Here is a 22,042-nt window from a genome sequence, read left to right as displayed (position 1 = left end):
TTTTTATTAGCAAGCTGTAACTTACTTACTTTATAGTAAATACAGAAAAGAAACCATCTGTGTTTCACTCTGAGGATGGAAAAGCAAGAATTCTGACTGAATTTTCTTGATGAGAAATTCAAGAAGCATCCAAGGCTGGGGTGACTATGTCTAAGCCAGACAAGTGAATTAGCACAGGAGTTACACCCTGATAACGACTTCCTCTCACTTGAATTTGAACTCTGCAAACTTATCTAGGAAAAGTATCAAACCTCAGTATTAAACTGTGTCATCTAAGCAGCAGCAAAGGAGGGTAGGGTAAATAACAGTCCCAAAAGAGTTCTGGCAGACACAGAAGCTAGGTACCTTTGCAAGTTTTCCAGGTACTAAAAAAGGTTACATAACACAGGTAGCTACCGCACCTTTAAGTGTGCAATTTGAACATCAACTTTTAATTAGGCAAGACAGGGACTCTGGTTGAAACATGCCTTGTGCTCGACACACCTGCAGGGAAAGAGTCCAACACAGTTCTACTACCTTATTTTACTTTCTATTTGTCTTAACATTACCGATTTTCTCCAGGGTGACAAACCCCAGCAGTAACACTAACCATTTTAAAGCCTGCCGGCACACAGCAGCAACCACTTGCAATGACAGCAGTAAGTATTTTACACCTACAGCTTTTTCAGCACTTCAGAAATCCGTTCTAGCCTCAATCCTGTAAGGAAAGTGTACAGGGAAGAGCATTCCTATTTCACAGAAAATAAAAATACACAACCTTGATGCACAAATCCATCAAGCTTCCCAAGCAGGAGTAACAGGCTCAGAATTCAGGCCTTCCAATTACTAAGACCACTGTCTGTAGCTGAATGTTTAGACAAAACAAAGTTTAAGGTCAGAGTTAATTGCTTTTTTAGGTCCTAGTAGGAGCTGGCAACCCTCCCGCCCCACAAGACTACCCAAATTTCAGACTCATTAAGCAGAGGTATTTATTCTAGAATACCTGGGCCTCAGAGGCTGTAAGTATGCACGCACGTGTGTGTGTATGCATACATATATTTTAATCTTAGACAGCTCTTTTTTATACTACTTACAGCAATGCCTCCTCCCTAAAGAAGCATTAACTCCGCAGTACTGGAATGCATGAGCTACTACCTCTCCTTTAAGTCCCGGGGCTTACTGCTACTGCCAATGGATTGAGCAGTGGGAGCAGAGGAGTAAGCCACAGCCTGGAAAGGTCACAGAACACCCCCAGAAGCAGCTTCCCAAAAGAGAGGATTTCCTGAAAACACAAACGCAAAATACATCGGTCTGCAGCAACAGCAACGCTCTACAGCCACACAGCAACAGTAAAGTAACTGCCAGAAAGCACAAGGAGACAACGGCTTAGCTTTCTAGGCTGTCACATATCAAAGTCAATGGCAGACAAATACCAAGGTGGCCATTCTAAAACTCAAGTGATTAAACTATAAAAGCAATCAGTTCCAAGCACAATCCAGTTCATAAGGCAGTGATATACCAGTCTCCCTCCTCCACATCTTCGGCTCAGTCACTGGGTGCTTCCCTTATGAAAATATCTTCAGACAACTAAGATGACACACCAATAAAGTGCCTTCAACATGACCCAACTCTGTATTTAAGGATAAAAGTTGTTCAATCATTTGCTTTTACGAATTTGCATTGATAAACAGCTTCAAATTCATCACCTGTTCTTCCATCACACCCCAGACGTATCATAGAGCTACAAGCCAGTGCCTTGACTAGTGGTAATTTTCTATCTGACCTGGACATCTCTGTATCAGCAGGCTAAGCTTTGCAAACTACTGACACTCTTGAACAGCGAACTACCACGACTAACAGATTGTTATCAGAACGCACTACTGTAGAACTGAGGAGTTTTGACCCATTTTAAACTAGCTTCAAAAAGGCACCATTACAAAGCAACCAAACAAGACTTCCGATCCTTTTCCAAAGGGGTGAACCTACGTATTTTATGCAATAATGAAGAGAAACCCACTACACAATAACCAAGGAAAGCCTTAATGCCAGCAAGCATTAAAACTGAGTAAGAAAATGATCTATTCACAACCTTATACAACAGCAGCTCCAAAACCAGCTTCTGTGTTAGGCTACTTTTTCTTGATATTAGATACAAAACCAGATCTCACTCTGTACGTTGATGACAGTGGCTATATTTAAATGGCTGTATTCAACAGACAGTTGTTGCATTCTAAAATTTCCCTTTAGACAAACTGTCAACTCTCTGGTTTACCCGAGATGACTAGAAAAAAGACACTGGGTTTCCCCACTCTGCCCCACTAACTCCAGTGTGGCTCACCGCGTCCAGCCCCTGCCACGTGGCTGCTGCAGCACTCAACTGGCTGCCGTCATGCCACAGAGGAGCCCCACCAAGAACAACATCAAGAGGAGACTGAGAAACTGCAGGATCTGCCCCCATTAAAAACCTCTATAGTTCTCCACTGCATTCCCATTGCCTTCACACCCACGTTCTGTGAGCATGTACGATGGAAATTTAAATTAAAGATCTAGTTAAAAAAATATAGTGATGTGAAGGTCTTAATTAGTCACAGGTGAACTTTTGGAGTTTTTTTAAATGCAGGTGAACCCTTTAAAGTAATTTTTACAGTTAAGCAGTTCTGAACTGCAAACTTGTGAAGTGTGGCTGAAGGTTACCCACGACCTGTTTCACTGCAGGAACCGTACCACTGAGCCTTACTCGTCCACTGCCCACCTCCTTCTACTGAACTTAAAGCACAAGCCCAAAGATGCCAATAGAAGTGACAATGTCAAACGCAGGCTTGAGCACATTTCTCATATGCATGCTGACATACTGCAATAGAGCAAACGTCTTGAACACTCTCCAATACAACAGAATCAATGGCCTACACGTTAGCTTCGAAGATCTTCCAGTGTTAGGTGACTGCATTTTTGCTTCCTTAATACAGGATTAAGATAAATCACATCAGAATCTTGGATTTTAAGCTTTCCCTTTGACTGACTGTAGACGATGCCCTTTTTTGTTCAGATGGAGTATACACATCTCAGCTGCAGCCCGTCAGCCGCCTCCTGATTCAGAAATGCATGTAAACCACAGGAAGTTGACTGTTAAATAACTTTATTCATAACTGTCAAGTACTCCATTTTCAGAAAGGTTTGATTCAAAACAGCTTGTGTGCCTCCTGGAGCCTTGTGATCCTTACTGAAGCAAGCCAAGCCAAGTCACTTTATCACGAACACGCAAGTGATTTACAAGAAAACACAACTAAATCATATTCTTATCAAGGTACTTGATGCTACAATAACAGCTTCCCTTACCACATTGCATTTATTTTAACTAGTCTTGCTCATGCCTTTACAATGAAATATCTCCAAGTTTCATGTAATGCACTCTGTCTACAAAGACAGGATTACAGCACTTATTGGTCATTTACCTATAGGACAATAGTATATTGTAACTGCTCGTGTGTGATCTTCTGAAGTAAACCAGATTAGTTATCTTTTATAAACAAAACACAGCACAGAGAAAGATTACTGTCTAAAATGTTGCTAGTTAGCGCCTAAAGCAAAATAACCACAAAAATATTTCTGGGGAGGAAAAGAAAAAGTCTGCATGAAATACACAACAGATGAACACATCTTTTAAACCCAGGAAGTGGCACCAATTTATTTGGTTTCCATGAAAACAATGTCAGCAATCTAAATTGATTTCTTGAAACCTTAGCATAGCCACATGGCTTTTTAGCTCTTCTAGGGGAACACAGACACTACATTTTTTCCAAAAGCCATCACTAAAAAAAAAAAAGAGAGAGAGAAAAAAGCATCAAATAAAGATTTAGTCATCACAAGGTTTAAAGAAAGAAACGTACAATTTATCAAATCATCTACGTTTGGCTCCAAGATCAGTGGAACATACTGAACTGACAAGACTTCTTAAGTATCTGAAAGAATAAATCAGATATTTAAAGAAAACGGGAGATACAACTTAGGAACTCTAGATTAGAATTACAGAACCACCAAATATTTTCTCTTCCTGACCTTACTTGAATTTCTGGGAAAAGAGAAACCAAGATTTCCTATTTTATTTAATAAAAAATCCCACAAAAACACAAACAAAAACAACAACAAAACCAGCTTTTTTTAAAAGCCTAGTTTAAACACAAACAGGTAACTACGTTTTTAGGCTGGCATGTACTTGCCTAAATTGACATGCAAACCAAACCATCCATAGCATGGGAAAACCAGCTTGAAGGAAGAAAGATGATGGAGGAATAATCAGAGCCTTAAAATCCTGCATCTTACAACACCCTAGTAATCCTCACAGCACACACTTCATTATGTATAGTTTTTTCTATAAGAGGCTTAATCCAGATAAATCCATATCTGAGGATTTTGTCAAAGAATCTCTAAAGCTTTTTTCTTGATGCCCTGCCCCAAGCTGATTCACAAGAAGACTGACTGCAGATCAATACAACTGCTACTGAAGTTTCACCAGATGTCTTCTGAAATTTCAGTAATAAGCACAGAGATAATTAATGGATAAGTGTTTTAGTCAAATCAATGCAGATTTCCTAGTGGGAGAGGTATTAGAGAGCACTACAACCTCCTCCCCCTCCACCCAAACAAGGGATGTCCATAACATTACACAAAAGAGGCAGATGATCCAGATGATACATTTATGCCATGAATGCACCTAGCCCTAATTAAATTACTGTGCTCAAATCCACAGCTGTCGTGATTGTTAGACCAGTAGAAGTTGAACCAAGTCTTATGTCAAGACATTGAATTGGTTCACTTTCTTTTACTGGCCTCAGACTTGGAGGTAAATAAAATAATTTCGATTCCTTCACAGCTTTCAGGTTTCTACAAATTAACACCTCTCACCCATCACTCCTCCCAGTGCTTTCTGATGAGGATTCCTCTTTTAAACATACCCCAGTCAACAGAACAGTATAAAACTTCTCCACATTCATACCTATAACTTGTTTGTTCAAGGAACTGAATTCGAAAACCAGATACTTTCCCTATTTTATAGCAGCAACTCAGCAACCTGCTTGGTATCTCCTAAGGTGAGGGGACATAATTTGTTTTCCAGTTGCCACTCCTATGCACTAACACTTGATACAGTGCTCTCTGTTTAAGCATCAATTTTATTAGCAGTGTTTTGGTAGTTTACAATAATCATATACAATAATTGATTTTTAATAAAGGTGCTGAAGGTATTTAGGGAAAAACTGGCACTGCTGTCAAAACAAAGCAGTCCCCATTTATGCCCACACGAGCATCATCACAGTCATGTGCAGAGCAGCCAACTGTTAAACTAATCCCTCCCCAAGAAGGGAGGGCAAACCCCTTTAAAATGGCCCTGCTGCTGCCAGTGGGAGCATTAATGAGCCAGCCTTAAACGGGCTAAAGCACAGATACCTTATGTCAAAGGGCTAAAGCACAGATACCATCTGCCAAGATCAGACATTTCAGGATCTCCTAGCTTCTTTCTCTCCAGCTCAACCATTTGAATAGTCATTTTAAATCCGATCTGCCCATTTTCAAAGATAAATTTTAAGTACATTGGGATTAATTGCCACTTCTTTGTAAAACTGGAGAGTTTCAGACACAGGCTACATACGCTTATACAGGAGTACAAAATAATCCTGTTCTCCACCAACACACGTCACAAATGCGTCACAGCTCGTCCCACCTCTGCTGAGAGCACTATCCTGTTTCCTCTTTTCGACACCTCCTGCGTGCAGCTCGAGTGGTCTTCGACTTTTTTCAAAGCAATCAGAGCTGCATCACATGGTCTAGAAGTGAAACCTGTCTTGTGTTCGGTCACACAAACTGAATATCTGTCCTAAAAAAAGGAAAGGCTGAAGTCCTGACTAATAGAAGTAATCTTCTGTAAAATCTTTTGGTAGCACAGCAGAATTTGTATTCAGAACAGCTGGATCACATTGGGTGGAGGGTGCTCAATAGCATGAAGCTACAAAAGCACCGAGAAAGGGAAGAGTCACACTAAGTTTATTTCATGACTGACATTATCTTGCATAATGGCATTAACAAAGAAAGGTGAAGGGGTTTAAGCAGGGTTTTAACCCAATAATATCCCTTTAATCTATTATCCGCTATTTACCATGTAATCCAATTAATCCATAATTCTCAGAATGTGGATAACAAATGGAGGAAGATGGAGCACACCAACAACTGCCCGGCAGCGTCTGCCAGCTGCTGGGTACCCAGGAGCATCTGCCACCACTGCCATACCTGAACAGCCACGAGTGAAAGAAGGGAGGTAAGCCAAGCCACACACAAGCCAGTCTAGAACTAAATACTCCAAATAAAGCTCCAGTACCAGCTGTTTCTTCTTGCACTGAATTCAGTGTTGCACTGCCCTTCAAAGGGCCTCATTCACTTACACAGACTCAGATTTTTTCCAATCAGTAGAGCATTTCCACTGCTTCAGATATAACATGCTATCCCAATCAACCAAATGAAGACATGATCAAGCACGAAGAACTTAATCTGTGTACTAGTATACCACAGAGCAAACTGTTCCAGTTTTGAATTACTTCCTCAGAGGCAAGAAATCCAATTACATTTTTCTTAGCTAGGTATCCCTCCCTTCTCCTGAAGAAGGGATGTAATTGCCAGATTCTTAACAAAACTTGCTTAAAAATATGAAAATTCACTACAGCTTTTAGGCATGAAACAGCATTCCATTAAAGCCTCCAGAGCTACAATTCCTTCCACGCAAGGCACTCTTGTTATCAGATTTCCAACTAATTCTCAAAGCCTACTTGGGAACCACGTGCCATATTCTATAAAGAGCTGAGAATTTTAAGAAACTGCACAGCTTTGAGTTGTATGAAGTGATATTCCATTTGTACAACTCCAGAGCAAACCCCAAAAGTCTGCTGAGACTCTTTCCCACAATTAAAACCCCTAGGAACACACAGCGTTTATCCTGGCCTGCCATTCTCCTTAGGATCACCAACACTTCCAAATAGGAAGCAAACTCAGGTCAGCTGAGATCAGAGCCAGGTAAAGAAATGCAATAAATGGCATATGGGACACAACACATGCAGAACCAGAGCATCTAACGAAGATGCTTCTGTTTGGCAGAACCTAAACAGAAATTAATCCAGGAAAGCAAATTAGGATATGCTGTCCACAAGATCAGGTGCACTTTCTTTCTTCAGAGATCTTTTTACTCTCTCCCTCAGTTAAGCATTTACAATTCAAACCCCTCTTCCAGAAAGCCTACTTTAGGAAAGACATAGATATTTTCAAAAGATTTTCAAATTTCATTGATGAAACAAATCTTCCAAGACACAGTACACACACAGACCTAGAAGTGGGATGAAAACATGCACTGATGAAGGCGAAACAGCCATCTCCCAATTACTATTTACACTCTGGGAAGCATCTACATAAACTTCAGATGTTTTGCACATAAAACAGACTGGAACCAGACTGTAAACATTTGCTCTTCTTTCAGTGCACTGACCCACTGGCTCCATGACTTCATGTGTTTGCAACTCAAACTGCATTTAATCCAGCACTGAAGCAGTAGTGAGTCTGCAAATCTGCCATCCATCATTTAGAGCTTTACTTGCTTCCAAGTTGTACAAGATCGGCAAAGGCTCCCAAAAACACGACAAATATTTGGCATGTGGAAACATACCACCACTAAAACTGGACATGCTGAACTTTGAGATACTCAAAAAGCCCGTTATTGCATGCTCTGTAAACTAAATCACAACATTTCAAAAGCAGAACCCTAAACTAGATACTGATGCATGCACTGAAGTATCTGTATGATTCCGTTTTACAAAATACATTTGGTTCCTATTTCAGCCTCATGAGAAATCCAGATGACCAAATGCTTTTTAGTTCCTTCCTCTGCCTCAATTAGCAGAATCCATTTCAATTAAGTTCTGGTATTTCTGTTTGGAAACAGTGACATAGCAATATATCAGCTCTTGTTACAAGCTGACAAGACTCTATGATAATTTACTACATCTTGTGAAAGATCTACATGTATCATTAGATGAGCGTTAGTGTTTTTAAAAATTAGTAAAAGCTGTGTCTAAAGCACTCAAAGTAACAGTAAAGTACACAAGACTCCCTGAACACCAGCAATATCCAAGAGGCTGCAAACATTTCACATCACTTGTAGAATTTCGTACTAGAAATTAACTAAAAATAGAAGAACTAGAAATTAATTACTAAAGCAACTATGTAACTGTTTGCTAGTGAAAACAGTTAAAGGTCCCAATGCAATCCACATGTAAAATTTTAGTACATCACCCTGCACTGAGTTTTCACACACTATTTTGTGGAGGCATTTTGAATTACAGATGGGTGTCAGTGCACTGTGTTTCCTCCCCTGGAAATTCTGCATCCTCATTATTTGGTCACCAGCTGGTGATCAAATACCGTCATGTGCCCAGTGAGAAGCACTTCCAGGCAGTCTGCCGAAACACCCGTCAGTCTGTTTAAAATGATTTCTCCGGCATCACTAAACAAAGGAAGAAGATACAGCAACTCATGTGTGACTATGCATTCCTGTACCTCTTGTCCATAAAAAGAATTTGGGGTCTTTTGACGTTACCTTAGTTATGTCACTGAAGAGGAGCATGACATTCCAGTTATTTTAGCTGAGGAGACTGAACTACTGGGAAAACATTTAAGGCACTAATGACCATGAGGGAGAAGTGTGCAGCATGGTACAGTGAACTAAGGGCTGTAGAAGTCACCTCACAGTCTATTATAGTCTATTTTCTTCTCTGAAATAGCTGAAGTTGTCAGTTATTGTGATGACAAAAAACTCAGGGTGTTTTCTGTATTTAAAATTCCTCAACTTTTCCAGCTGTATTACCTTATGTTTATTGTTAATGCAGACATGCAAGTGGAGAAGATATTACAAGTAATTTAGGACCTTCTTTAGCTGCTGATATAGTCTTAAACATTTTATTTATTCACCATTTAAATTTGACCTGTCAAAATACTTTGGTTGTAGAGTATAAGGGTTAGTCTCCAGGATTACTGAGAGATTTTTATTTGGATTAAATACATTTATTATTTGAGGCTGCCAAGTTAACTAATGTAGTGTTCTACGACCCATTTATTCACCTTTAAGATATCAACAAAGGCTTCATATTCCATAGCAATACAAGATACCACTTGGTATCAGCTAGAGTCCATCAGCATCATCAGTGACATACCTCACTGTTCTGCAAAAGGGCACACTCTGCACCTTCTGAACTTCTCAACTGATTTGTGGTAAATTTAGATATTTACAAAAAAAATCAAAGTGCCGGTAGACAAAATGCTGGTATGGAGATTACCTTGCTTTTTATGTGAACACCAGTACAGTTATTCTATTGCTTTTCTTACGTAGTAAGGTCAGCTGCACTTACGCTTTCTCACATTTTCTTAACCAACTTCCTCAGCTACCACACGCTAAAGTTTCCTTTAGCAAGTTCTGCATAAGTAGTACAGCATGAACTCAGAACATTTAAATAGCATTTATCATGAAGTTTAGGTCCATAAAGACAGCCAAACCAGTCATCCAAATACAACCTGAGTGTAGTATGTGCTCAGTGAGAGCAGACTTAACTAGCCTCTAAGGCTGAAGTCTTGTTACAGTAAAATCAATGCTGCCCCTGGCACTGCACCTTAATCCTAAAGGATCGCATACTTATATATGAAAAAGATCACTCCATGTTCTTTGCCTCAGGTGCAAAATTAATTTCACCTATACAGATGGAAGATCACAGCTGCATTCATACCACATGTTTTGCCAGCAGGGAGATTTGCTGACAGCTATAAATACTGGGACTTTGTAGTAAAGATTGGGTTTATATTTAGTAAGTCATTTCTAAACGGACAGAGAACAGTGTAGCCATTGCTACATTTAAACTCTGCGAAGTAATGAAATGAGACAGTGCTGCAGGTACTAACATGTAGTATCTTGGAGGTTAGTTGCCAGCAAGGAAATAGGCTCTGAATGAATGTTTGTACCAAGGTTTCATGTTACGCTCTAAGCAGCAGAAGCAGCAAAAGCTCATCTAACACCCCTGCGCCAATCTGAAAGAATCTGCTGAGAACAGGTTCACACATTCAAGACGTGTGAAAGGCTGAGAAAGTCTCTTCCTCTAAACTCTATTTAGAAGTTGCTGGCATGCACAGCATATTCAGAAGGGCACTTATATTTTACCTTCATTTAATCAGGGCTCAGTTATAGAAATCCAGATTTTTCCAAGAAGTAGGTCAACTTTTAGCCTTCTGCAACAAAACATTTAGGAAACTAAGGCACACGATGATCAGCATGACATAGCTCGTTCAAGACAGAATAAGAACACATCACCCTGCTCCCACACTCTATGGTGAAAGTCTGCATTTTAAAAGCAGTGGGTCCCCATAAACAGATATCTGGATCAAGTTTGGATTAAGAATTCCATCCTCAGAGGTTGCACTGAAACCACACAGAAAAGATACGCTCGTACAAGCTAAGTGTAGCACACAAGCCTCCAAAAAGTTGCTAGCAGTCTTGGTCGGAAGACAACTCAGCATGCTTCCGCCTGGCACGTGTGTGCTGGGCTACCATCCACACCAAGACAGCTCCCACTGAAAGGCCTCTCAATCCAGAACCACATCTGTACTTAAAAATAATAGTAATGAAAAAGAAAAATATAAAAAATAGTAACATTCAGAAAAAATTATGGCAAAGATGCTCTTCAGTAGAACAGACCAGCTTGCACTACAAGATCAATTGGCAATACAAGACCAGTCCTCTCCAAACACTTCAGTATTTTACTGCCAACAAGAAAAATCAGCAGGCAGGAAAGGAAGAATGGTGGAAAGGGAAGAAGGCAGTCCCAGAAACAGCCTTTCAAGGCACAGTAACTCACAGAGGCTGAAACAGAAATCCTAATCCCAGTTTGGAAAATGATAACAAATGGCACTTCGTGTTATATTAGTATAAAAGTTCACCTGAAGATCATTCAGCTCAATTAAAATAATATGGTCAATCCCCACGACCAAAGCACTAGTACACATGTTGAAGGGTTTCTGGCCACAAACCAAGAATAAGGAAACTCAAGCCTCCTTATTGTTTGACTCTAGTGTTAATTCCTATATGGAGCTTTATTAATACAAACTCAAACCCAGCATTATCTTGTCACTGGGGCAGGAAAAACAGTAAATCCAAAAAACAGTGAGTCTTTTCTGAGGATCTGAGTAACTCATTTTAAAGTATAAATCTGTAAAGCACTTTGCTTTCCAGAGTTATAGCAACAATCTTTGCTAAATCCTTTTCACATAAAGACCAAAAGATGGCAAGGAGCTCTAACCTTTCCAAGGGCTTTAAGGAGTCATGCTCACTGTACACATGCCACCCTGTCATTTGATGTTTGGCAGACCTATCGATTGGGGGAAGAGGGGAATATAGTTCATATTTCAACACATACAAAGCAACAGCTTTTTGTTTTTCCCCACAAAAATTTAAGCAATATTTGGTGTAATTACAACATTGTATTTAAATAAAGTAACTCTGAATTATATGATTAGAAGCCCAAATAGTCAATGCACGTGTTTACAGGAATGCTGGGTGATTGGATCTCATATTCGTAATGAAGAAGATTCTTCTGTCAGTCTGAGGAACTTTCTACCGACAGTTTATGCACTCAAGCACGTCCCCGTAGAAGCACCACCTACATAATTCATGCAGAAACAAAGTGGGACAACCAAACTCTCAATCCCAGAACCAAGAGGAGATCTGGGAAAGGGAGGGGGGAACGACATCTCTACCCCCCAGCTTAGAGGTGTGGGGAGGTTGCAGAGGATGAATACTGAGAGGAATATCAACACATTGCAGAGGGCACAAGCTGTTGAAAGGCTTCTGAAATTCAGTGTCACAAATACAGTGTAGATGCTTTTAATGAACCACAGTGAAGATCCTGTCTTTTTCCACGTTCTACGCTCATGCCTTCGGAGAGACACTGAAGTACTGATCACGCAGCTGTTTTGTAAGATGTCCATCCACACTTGAGAAAGAGGAAGGCCTCAACACCTGGCAGCCTAGTCTGGCTTCAAACACCACTGACCTCTGCAAGATCACTACTCCATAATCAAACATATTTCAAGGACATGTCGCCTATGCACCTAAGGAATAGTAAATTTTGCTAATATTTTGCAGTGGCCATTTTAGGACTCATTATTTCCAGCAGAGCTAATTTAATGTTCTCATGTGTACAACAGCCCCACCAATATTCAGAGAGAGAACCCAGAAAAACCCAACCAGAATAAAATAAAATACAATCTTCCAGTAAACTGAACAACACTCTCCAAAAATACTACTCTGCAACAGAAAAATGCTACAGAGAAGCTGCAGCAAAACTAGCCGTAGAACTTCAAGCTGAACACGCCTTTTCCTGTCTTCTATAATCTGATCTAGCACTTGCAGGCATGTCACAAGTAAACAGGATCCAGAGGTAAATGCATATCCAATCATCCTTACTGTGTGATCTATGTCTGCAGTTCTATGCAAATGGAGGCCAAATAAAGTGCCATCACTGCCCCTGCGCATCGCAGGTTCGTGGCATAGAAAAAAACCAACCAACATTCTGTGTAATTTGCAAGTAGGGCAAAAACTATCTATCTGGAGATCAACAACTGCTGGTAGCAAACATCCAAACGCACCCAAAAGTTATCTTTAACAAGAACAAACCTTTAACCCATTCAAAGCTTATCATGCATCTGGGCAACTCTGCTCTCATCCCACTTTTCTGTTCTCAGAGAATTTGAAGACTCCTGGAGAGAGTAGTTCAAAACGCTTCTCTGTTAACGACGCTCGCAGCAAATTCAAGAAATGCAAGTTCACTGCAAATGCGCTGAAGTGAGAGGCAGAATATAACGGTACCCTTACTCAGAAGTGCTTTCCTCCGTGTTACTAGATACGCAGCACCAGCACTAGACACTCCGCAGCTGCCAGTGCCTCAAAGCAAATCTCAATGAGAACAGCAAACCTTGACAACCACATAATTGAATAGCTCACGAGTATAAAACATAAAGGCTAGGAAATGTCTACTTAAATGGGTTTGCATGTTGTAGAATTAAGATAATGGGTGTTTATCCAAGTCATTTCAGGAGATTTTTACTGGAAATCAACTTGCAGTGAGAAATCTGAAATGTTAATTAGATGTCAGAAAGCATTAGGCTGATCCAGACTAACTCTGTAACTAATCCACATTAGCCATCTGACTAGAGACCGTAGGAGAAATAAGCTCGGTAGATGAAGGAGAGAAAGCTTGAGGATGATCAGAATCCTAAGCGTAAGTTACGGGAACTAAGTTACGCAGCCAAAACAGTCTTTAGGTAACTGTGTTAGCGGAACTATCAATGGCTTCAGTTTGCAATAAAATTTGAGGGATTATAGTATTAACCACCTGAGAAGTATTGAAGTGGCATATATTGCACTAAGCTGCAATTAGCTCTTTGAGATTTAAAGCACTACACAAGCATGAACTAATGAATTTTCACAAATACTGTTGATAGTGGCCAGAAGGCCCCTAGTTTTATACCAAGGAAAATAAATCATACTGACTATCCCCATGACCACTTAAGTTAACAAAATGAGGAAGGACACTCCAGTGAACTGGGCATGGAAATGCTGATTTCTAATTCCATTAAAATACAACCAAGTTCTGCTTTTTCCCCTCTCACGCTGCTATAAAAAGACCACATTGTTTCTTTAGTCTCCTATCATCATCTCTGGTATTGTAAGTGAAACATGATGGAGAAAAATGAAATAAGCAAGAACAGCTCAATGATCTCCCACAAACATACATCTTTTAAGTTTTAACCATATAAATGCAGAAACTTTAATCTTAAACCCTCTTTCTCTGTACTTCCCATCTGTCCAAGCTACAAATGGCTTCTGGAACTACACATTCTTCCTTCCTTTCCTCCAGAATTTCTAAGTAAATTTTGACATTTTTCACTCCTTACCCATCACTGCTCTGTTCTTCATTTGCTCACTTCTACCTTTACCCCAAAGTGTCCTATTCCCACGACAAACAACACTTTCCCAGCATTCCTGCCTGTGCTCTCTTAATATGAACCATGTTTTTCAGTGCAGTGTCACACTCGGTCCAGTGAAAAAAAGTTAAAACTCACTCAACAGTCTGAAAAGAAGTTAGAGTATATACAGCTAAATAATACTCTTCTACCATGCTCAGTCCCATTTCCCCCTCTCCTACTCATCTAATGCTTGCTGTTATCTCTCCTTTCATTATGTTTTTTGCCACAAGCAGTTGAATTGGAAGTAAACCAGTATTTTTCTCTTATTCCCCATTCTACAATGCTAACAATTTTCAGTTTTGAATCCTTACTTCAAGGGTCAGTACTCGACACAACTGAACTGCCTGTGTCTCTTCCGACATCCCCATGCTCTCCCTTCTGGCTCAGGTATGCCTGTCACTGCCTCCTGAGCCATTCGTCTCTTCCTTCCACATTATGGCACACGTCTAAACTCTCTGAACACTCTCCTACAAAGCCTTCCAGCAGGTATGGCACAAATACATACTGCTTGCAGGAGTCTTCTGCCATTCTGCCGCCCACATGGAGCTCTGTCATAACTTAAGCTGGAAGCTTCCTGGGGTAAAACTGAGACGTCACGCTTGGCCAGCACTGATCACACCGCCTGCACTCAACGCAATTACATCATTCAGCTTTTTTTTTTTTTTCAATGCTTATAACTTGGCATAAGTATCTCACGCTGAGATTTTGAAAGGAGTCAGGAAATAAAGCAACGTAACTATAAATAAAGCAGTTACCTTACTTTCAAAAATTAGCATTAGGACAGCACTCCGCTATTAAGAGCACTTAAAAATATATTCTTGAGTTCTGTCTAAAACACAACATGATCCATATATATTTTTGCAGAGAACATTATACAGATTTAGGGATTTCCAAAATAAAGCAATAGGATTTTTTCTCACATTCAGAACACATTCTTCAAATCCTACTCAAAGTGAAACTCTGCACATGCTTCAGCTATGGAAAGAACCTACTTCTCAGAGACTCAAGACGACAGGACAGTAAAGCTCCCTTTTCCTTTGCTACTTAGCCTGAAGTCACTAAACATGCCTAATCAAAGATAAACCAGTTTTATTCAATGGATTTCAAAACAGATCACTCCAGCACAGAAATTGCGTCACTAGAAGTCGTATCTGCACCAGAAGAGGATCTTGACGATAGCAGAGCAATTACAGCTTATGATCACTGTGAAAGCAAAATATAAGGAGTAACAGGTCTCATAAGGAACTTATTTACATAGCTCAGAACTAGGCTGGGCAGGTGATCGGCTACTCGAGCACCTGCCCATTCAGCAGTCTCTAGAAGACATTCCATGATCAGAGCAATACATATTTATAGAGTATTTACACAACCTATTTAAGTCAGAGAATGATTACACAACCATTCATAATAGCTCAACAGGAGACATCATCAGCTATTGTTCAGATTCACATTAACACAAAGGTTATTTTTAAGACATAAAAACACAAAGCCACTTAGGTTTAAGAGACCTACAAGAACAGATTTAATCTACTTTAAGGTTCTCAGCCCCCACTCCCACAAAACCCGATGCCACTGGCATTTACTACAAAAGTCTATGAACCAATAAACAGCAAATTTAGTTTAAATGCTTCGATTCCTTTTGTGGCATTTGCACAGAAATGGAGCAAAGGGACTTTAGCTGTCACAGTCAGTCAAAGCTCCAGCTAAGAACCAAGACATGCTTCTTTCTCCTTTCCAATCCCACTACTGAACTGTATACTCCATCGCAACCCCACTATTCAATTGTATACTCCATCTTCAGCTGAGAACTTCAATATAACAAAAATCTCATCACATGAGTATTAACACAGACATTCAAAATTAAACAGGAAGTACACAGAGGGAATGTTTGCTAGATTGCTCAAATTGGAATAGAGAAGGGAGTGGTTTTTAAATTCTTCTCATTAACCCATGCATATCTTTTCTTAAAAAAATCACATTACTATTAAGTCTTCCTTTATTGCAAACCATTTTTTGTTTTGTTTTTGTAGTCGATGCACTAGTTAACAAAGGGTGGAAATAATCATAAGGTAAAACCACTACACGGGTAGTAGCTTTGTTACAAAACATAAAAGCCCCCTACACCTCAGCTTTCTCACATATGAAATGAGGACAATTACGTCAGCAGCTCTTTATTATTCTTGTTTTTTTAAAAAAGGCGGGGGAAGGGGCTAAATCCATCTGTTTGCAATACCACAATGTAACAGTCTCCCTATTCAAAAACGTTTTAAGATCCACAAGGAGGCCGCTTGATCAGTGTTTTACGGAAAAGCAACACAGGAACAAGAATCATACGCACTCCATTTAAACCACTGAAAGCCCAATCTTACCAGCTGGAATTCTCTGCGCCTGTCGTACGCATGCTGGATACCACTATCCGCCCATAGAGCTCTTATGGCTGGCAGGTACTGTAAAAAAACTGCCGTCTCCACCATGCCTTGCGCCACCGTCACTGACCGAGTATCAAAAGCCATCATCGTATCTCCATTACTCTGGTTAGCAGGATCTCCCCAAGGGATATGAAGTTTCTCTCTGGCATCTACGAGGACTCTCACACCTTGAACAAGATGAAAGAGCGTTGCAATTAGTTTCTCAGCATCTACTATTTCACTAGCCTACAAATCTGCGAAGGTTCAAACAATGCACTTACGCTGTGCAGTCAAAGCTCAGTCAGACTATCCACCCAGTAGGAAATCAGAAAGTTTCTGAAAAATTGACTCAAAGCACTACATTTTCTGGTAATTTCAAAACTCAGATATTTGCTATCTGAAAAACACGGCCATGATCAACAGTATAATATCCACAGCACAAGTTTAACTCTTGAAAAAGTGCTATTTTTAATTACTAAATCCCCCATCTGCACTACCAAGCAAACTCTTACAGATATTTATACTTCCCTCGGATCTCCAGAGCCATTCTACAGTCATTAAATTCACCTGGCATGAATACAAGACAAATGAAGTATGTTTAAAAGCTTATTTCCGAATATGTTAAACCATCTGACGGCTTATTTTAAGGTTCCATAGTCTTTGCATTCTTATGAACTTGGTATCTAGTTATATCTAATTGTAGAGAGTTATCACCACCTTTAACGTTTTCAGAGATATGAAAACAACATTTACTAAAATCACAACACTTTCTAAAAACTATGTTTGTACTGCTTAAGTGCAGAAGGAGTTCTATCACCTAAAGACTCCTCCGCACTTTTTGTCATTGTTTTGGTAAATATTCTCCAGGAGAAACAGAGTATTTTAAATTTCTCTTATAGAGGACTCCAAATAAAAACCCAAAACATTGTGCTCATAATGATAAGGGAAATGCAGGGAAATTAATTCCAGTACTAAATTTACTGGTAAAAAGAAAAAAAGAAAATTCCAGAAAGAATAAGCAACAGTAAAGGCATGTAGAGAGGCATAAGGAATTAAGATGTAGTAACAAATGGCTGTGTAACAACCTACTTACTCGATGCTGATTATTTTTTGAAGCTTCATTTTCTTTCCATAATTTTTCTGTCAAAAGCAATGACTGCAGGAAAGCAGTCTCCAAAAAAGATCTGCAGTTCCTACGTGCATGCTTTCACAGAGTAGGAAGTACCTTACTTTATTAATAAACTATAACCTAGTCATCATCCTTGCTCATGATTTCTACTGCCTTGCTATTTATAGTTTTTCCAAGCTTGACTCATAAACAGTTTTGTAAAACAATTCTCTTTAAGAACCCCTGGACCTCAGCCCCCTTCGAAAGCAGGGCTGAGGTCTGACAACTCTGCTTTTTTGAGAAACTTAGTTAAGACTTTGTCCAACTATTACACAGTCCAAACCGAAAATCTGACGAATGATTTAGGTAAAAGAAAATCAGTAAGGATGACCAATTAAGTAAGGATGACAGCAGCGAAATCAAGAGCCCGCTCCTAAACCATGTGTGGAGCTTCTGGCAACGCATCTATGAAAAGAGGCTCTGCGTGCGGGTTTCTGTTAATTGATGTGTCAGCCTAGTTTCCAACACGATGGCAACGTTTCTTCCACTGAAGCCAAATGCGGAGCGCGCTCCCTCCTCGGGCACAGGACACGGCTCATCCCCACGCACTTTCAGGTGCATCTTTCCCCTCATCCATTATCCTCATGACTGCGATCGCGTTACCAGGAAATGGCACAGCTCGGGACCGTACGGGCTGAAACCGCTGCTCCCCGGCCAAGAGCCGCAGCCGCGCTCCGCAACACTGCGGGCCGCACCCGGGCCAGCGCCCGCCGCGGGGGCCGCCCCGCCACGGCAGCGGTGACACCCCGCGGGCCCGCAGCCGGGCTGCTCCCCGGCCGCTGACGCCTGCAGCGCGGGGCCGCTCGTCCTCGGCGGGAGGAAGGGCGAGGAGCCCGAAACGTGCCGGAGGAGGCAGCGACCCGCGGCTCTCACCAGCCCAAGGGACGCCCCGCTCCCGCCCTGAGGGCGCCGCCCCCCCCCCCCTCCCCGGCCGGGCCATGTCCCCGCAGGCCGCCGGCCCGGTACCTCCCGGGGCGGCCCCGCCGCCGCCGCCGCTCACCCACCCTTGATCACGTTGCTGTAGATGGTGGCGCGGAACTCCTCGCGGGCCGCCCGGTCCCAGTCCTGCCCGTGGATGATCCGCATCTGCTTGAGGAAGGTGGACTTGCCGCTCTCGCCCGCGCCCAGCAGCAGGATCTTGACGAGGCGCTTCACGTACGTCTTCTCGCGGTTGAGGCACTTGTCGATCTCCTTGGACTTGCGCTGCTGCTCGGCCTCGCCGCTGGTGAGCAGGCAGCCGGGGAAGCAGCCCGACAGCACGGAGCGGGACGGCAGGAAGTCCGCCATCTTAGCGAGCACTGCCAGCGAGGGAGCGGCCGCCGGCCCGGCCCGCACCAGCCCGCTCTCTGCCCGCGCATGCGCGCCGCGCGCCGCGCGCCGCGCCCCGCCCTGCCATGTGACGCCCGCCCTCCCGCCTCGCACGCCCGCTCACGTGACGCGGGCCGCCGGGCGGGCAGCGGCGCCCCGCGTCACGTGACGCACCCACGCCCCCTCCGCAGCCCGCCCCCGAGGGGGGGCGTCACGTGACAGCGGCTCGCGGCCGCTCTTGGCGGGAGCCCCGCCCGCGAGCGGCGCCTCACAGGAAATGGCGGGAGGCGGCGGCTGCGCTGGGTCCCGGTCCCGTCTCCGTTACCGGCGGGGCCGCGGCCGTGACCGAAGTGAAGTGTGCGCTCACGTGAGGGAAAATGAGGCCCAGGCGCAGCCGGTCCCGGCGGCAGCACCTCTGCCCCGGCCCCTGCCGGGAAGCTGGCAGGCGAGCGGCCCGGGGGAGGTCAGCCCGCGGTCGGCGGGGCAGGATGAAGCTTGCCAGCTAAGCAGTTTTTGTTCTCGGTACAAAAAGAAGATGGTTTCGTTAAAACGCTTTGAACCACTTGGCACGTCCTTCCTCTTTGCTCCTCTGAGAAGAGCTTTCCAGTGCTGCTGGGGTATGGCACCAGGCTGAGGAAACACACCGGTTCTGGGCCTCACGCGGGGGCTGTAGGCAGGCAGAGTGATGAAAAGCGAGTGGAACTTTTTATCTGTTACTAAGTTAAAAGAAACAAAGCCAATATTCTCAAGTGCTTAATAATAAAATTTTCCTGAAAGCTGGCAACCCTTCATGTGATGGGTAGAGCAAATAATAGGCTGAGGGATGTGCAAGGATGAAGATAATGGCAGAGAAGATTACCAACAGCCAAGCTTGCACAAGGGTGGCATAATGAGTTTTTGCCTTCCAGGCCAGCAGCGCGATGCACCTAAAACCTGGGCTGCAACAATAAAGGATGAATGAAGAGTAAAAGCTGTTTTCTGGTGTCTCCCAACAGCAGTATCACCTTCCTAGCCTGGGTCATCCCTTACCAGAGACCAGAACTGCTTCAGGACAGACCAGCGTCTCCTAGGGCTACCTGGGCTTCCTTTCAAGGCAGCTTCTGTCTCTCGGTGGTCCTCCCTGGTAGTCTCAGTTTTGCCCTTTTCCTTCTTCCCTTTCGTCCTGTCACTTCGCTGTCCCCCATGAACTCGTCTACCTGGTGACTTTGCTGAAGCCTCCCTTTGCTCTGGCCGCCCCCTCCAGCTGCCCTGCCGAACCATCACACTCCAGGCATCTGCTTCCTGCTGTTCCTCTCAGCGCACGTCCCTGCCGCTTCTGCCTACTGTCACCCCGGTCTCTCAAATTTGTCACCTCATTCGCTGATACTGTCATTCCACATACCCAGCTGCCCAAGTCACCTAAGTCTTGGGTAGTCCATGGCCTCCTCCCTCCTCTCCTCTCAACGTTCTCAGCGGCTGGCAAGCCCTCCAAAACCTCCTAGGTACGCCATTCCCAATCTCCTGGCACAGGGGCATGGCTCTCAGCGTGCTGCAGAGCAGGAAGGGCTGTTCCTGCACCAAGAATGATGCTGTTCCCTGGAGAGGACACTGAAGTAGGCTCAGCGTCATCCAGCTCAGCAGGGGAAGCCAAATAGCTCCGTCCTGGGTCAGGTGTTAACCCAGCTGCATCCTCTCACCCCAGCAGCCAGGCTTCATCTCTAAGGCAGGGTGCGTAAGGTCTTTCTCTGTTTTTCTTTTTTCCTTCCTCTTTGCCACTTCTTCCCTTAGCTTTCCTGTCCCTGGAAAGTCCTGGAGTGACAGGAAGCAAATGCTGCCCGTTCGTGCTCACAGCTCTTCCCATGTGGCTGCTAAGGAAGCTTCTCATTTTGAGTGCTCATGCCCAACCAGACAGGACAATGGACTCTGGAGATACTGCTTTAACTCTTGCCTTGTTGGGAGACCTGAGATTAAGTCATATCTCTCTCTATGCCACAGTTTACACTATTTTTTTGGTAAACTGCTTTGAAATCTTCCTGGAAGGAACTGCGTACTGAAGTTCAGCCTCCGCTTGCCACGCTCGCAGTACCATTCTCGTTGCTTCACTTACGTTACCCCTTCCTTCCCCTCAGGGCCGTCCCCAGTTTCCTTAGATAGAAAGGTAGTTTACTCACCACATGCCTTTTGTGTTGCATGATTCAACTTCTGATGTGTGAAGAAGGGGCAACCACGTAGGAAATGTGATCGTTAAAAAAGGGGGGGATTCCCTCTGCAGTGCTTTCCACAAGAGAAACTGTTGTGAATTGTGAGCGGGTCTGTTGAGAACGATCACAGCTTATGGGGGCTTCACAAGGAGAACAGAGGGACAAAATTCAACTCTCACCAGACCCTTCCCCAGCCGGGACACCCTCTGTGGCCTTGGGTGCAGGCTGAGAGGGATCTGCGAGCTCTGGAGAGTGTGCAGGCGTGCACCATTGCCCTGTGATGCACTGACCATGAGTATATTTTCACTATAGCGTCATGTACCTCCTGCATGGGGTATGAACATCCATGTAAACTTGCAGTTACATAAATAGCACTGCATTTGCTGTAGAAAGGAGGCACTGGGAGGTGAAATGTACTCCCCAGGAAACATCTTTCTTCATTATTTGGTGTGCAAAAAGACCAGGACTAACCTGGGGAGCCAGAAATCAGCAGGGAGGCTGCACGTCTGCTTCCAGTGCTCTCTGCCACTCTTCCCTGCTGTTCAAGTCCCTCGCTTTCTTGACCGACAAATTCACACATCAAACAGCCAGACTGTGTCAGGGACTGTAGAATTGTTTGCTCTCCGCAAGCGCAGGTTTTGTGATTAGAGGCCCAGGAGTCTCTGCCCTTTACAAGCTTGTATAATCTGATTTAAATGCCTCATGCTTCACGTGGCAGATCTGCCGTAGCGCATTACCTGCTGGGGGAGTTCACCTGCCCAGAAGGTGAAATGTGCTCATCTCCAATCATGTTTGGTGGTTTGGGTCATTTACAGGTGTTAGCAAAGCTGAGTTTACACTGGACATCTTCTATAGCAAGGACATGAAGTAGCTGTGTAATGGAGAGAGAAATATCCATA

General features: G+C 43.1%; 1 protein-coding gene across 1 annotated transcript in view; it reads right to left on the bottom strand.

The window, feature by feature from the left end:
• Positions 1 to 18,992, bottom strand: part of GNA13 (G protein subunit alpha 13) — a 29,635-nt gene extending 10,643 nt beyond the window's left edge. Inside the window, exons 1-2 of the mRNA XM_068413240.1 lie at positions 18,660 to 18,992; positions 16,449 to 16,675 (exon numbers count right to left, since the gene is read on the bottom strand). Coding sequence (XP_068269341.1) covers positions 16,449 to 16,675; positions 18,660 to 18,942 — 510 coding nt within the window. The 5' untranslated portion in view covers positions 18,943 to 18,992. The remainder of the gene's footprint in view (positions 1 to 16,448; positions 16,676 to 18,659) is intronic.
• Positions 18,993 to 22,042: the final 3,050 nt, after the last annotated feature.

The sequence above is a fragment of the Nyctibius grandis genome, chromosome 15 (genome assembly GCF_013368605.1).
Source record: "Nyctibius grandis isolate bNycGra1 chromosome 15, bNycGra1.pri, whole genome shotgun sequence".
Classification (NCBI taxonomy): domain Eukaryota; kingdom Metazoa; phylum Chordata; class Aves; order Nyctibiiformes; family Nyctibiidae; genus Nyctibius; species Nyctibius grandis.
The sequence above is the reverse complement of the archived record's forward strand: the minus strand, read 5'-3'. Positions and strand labels throughout refer to the sequence as shown.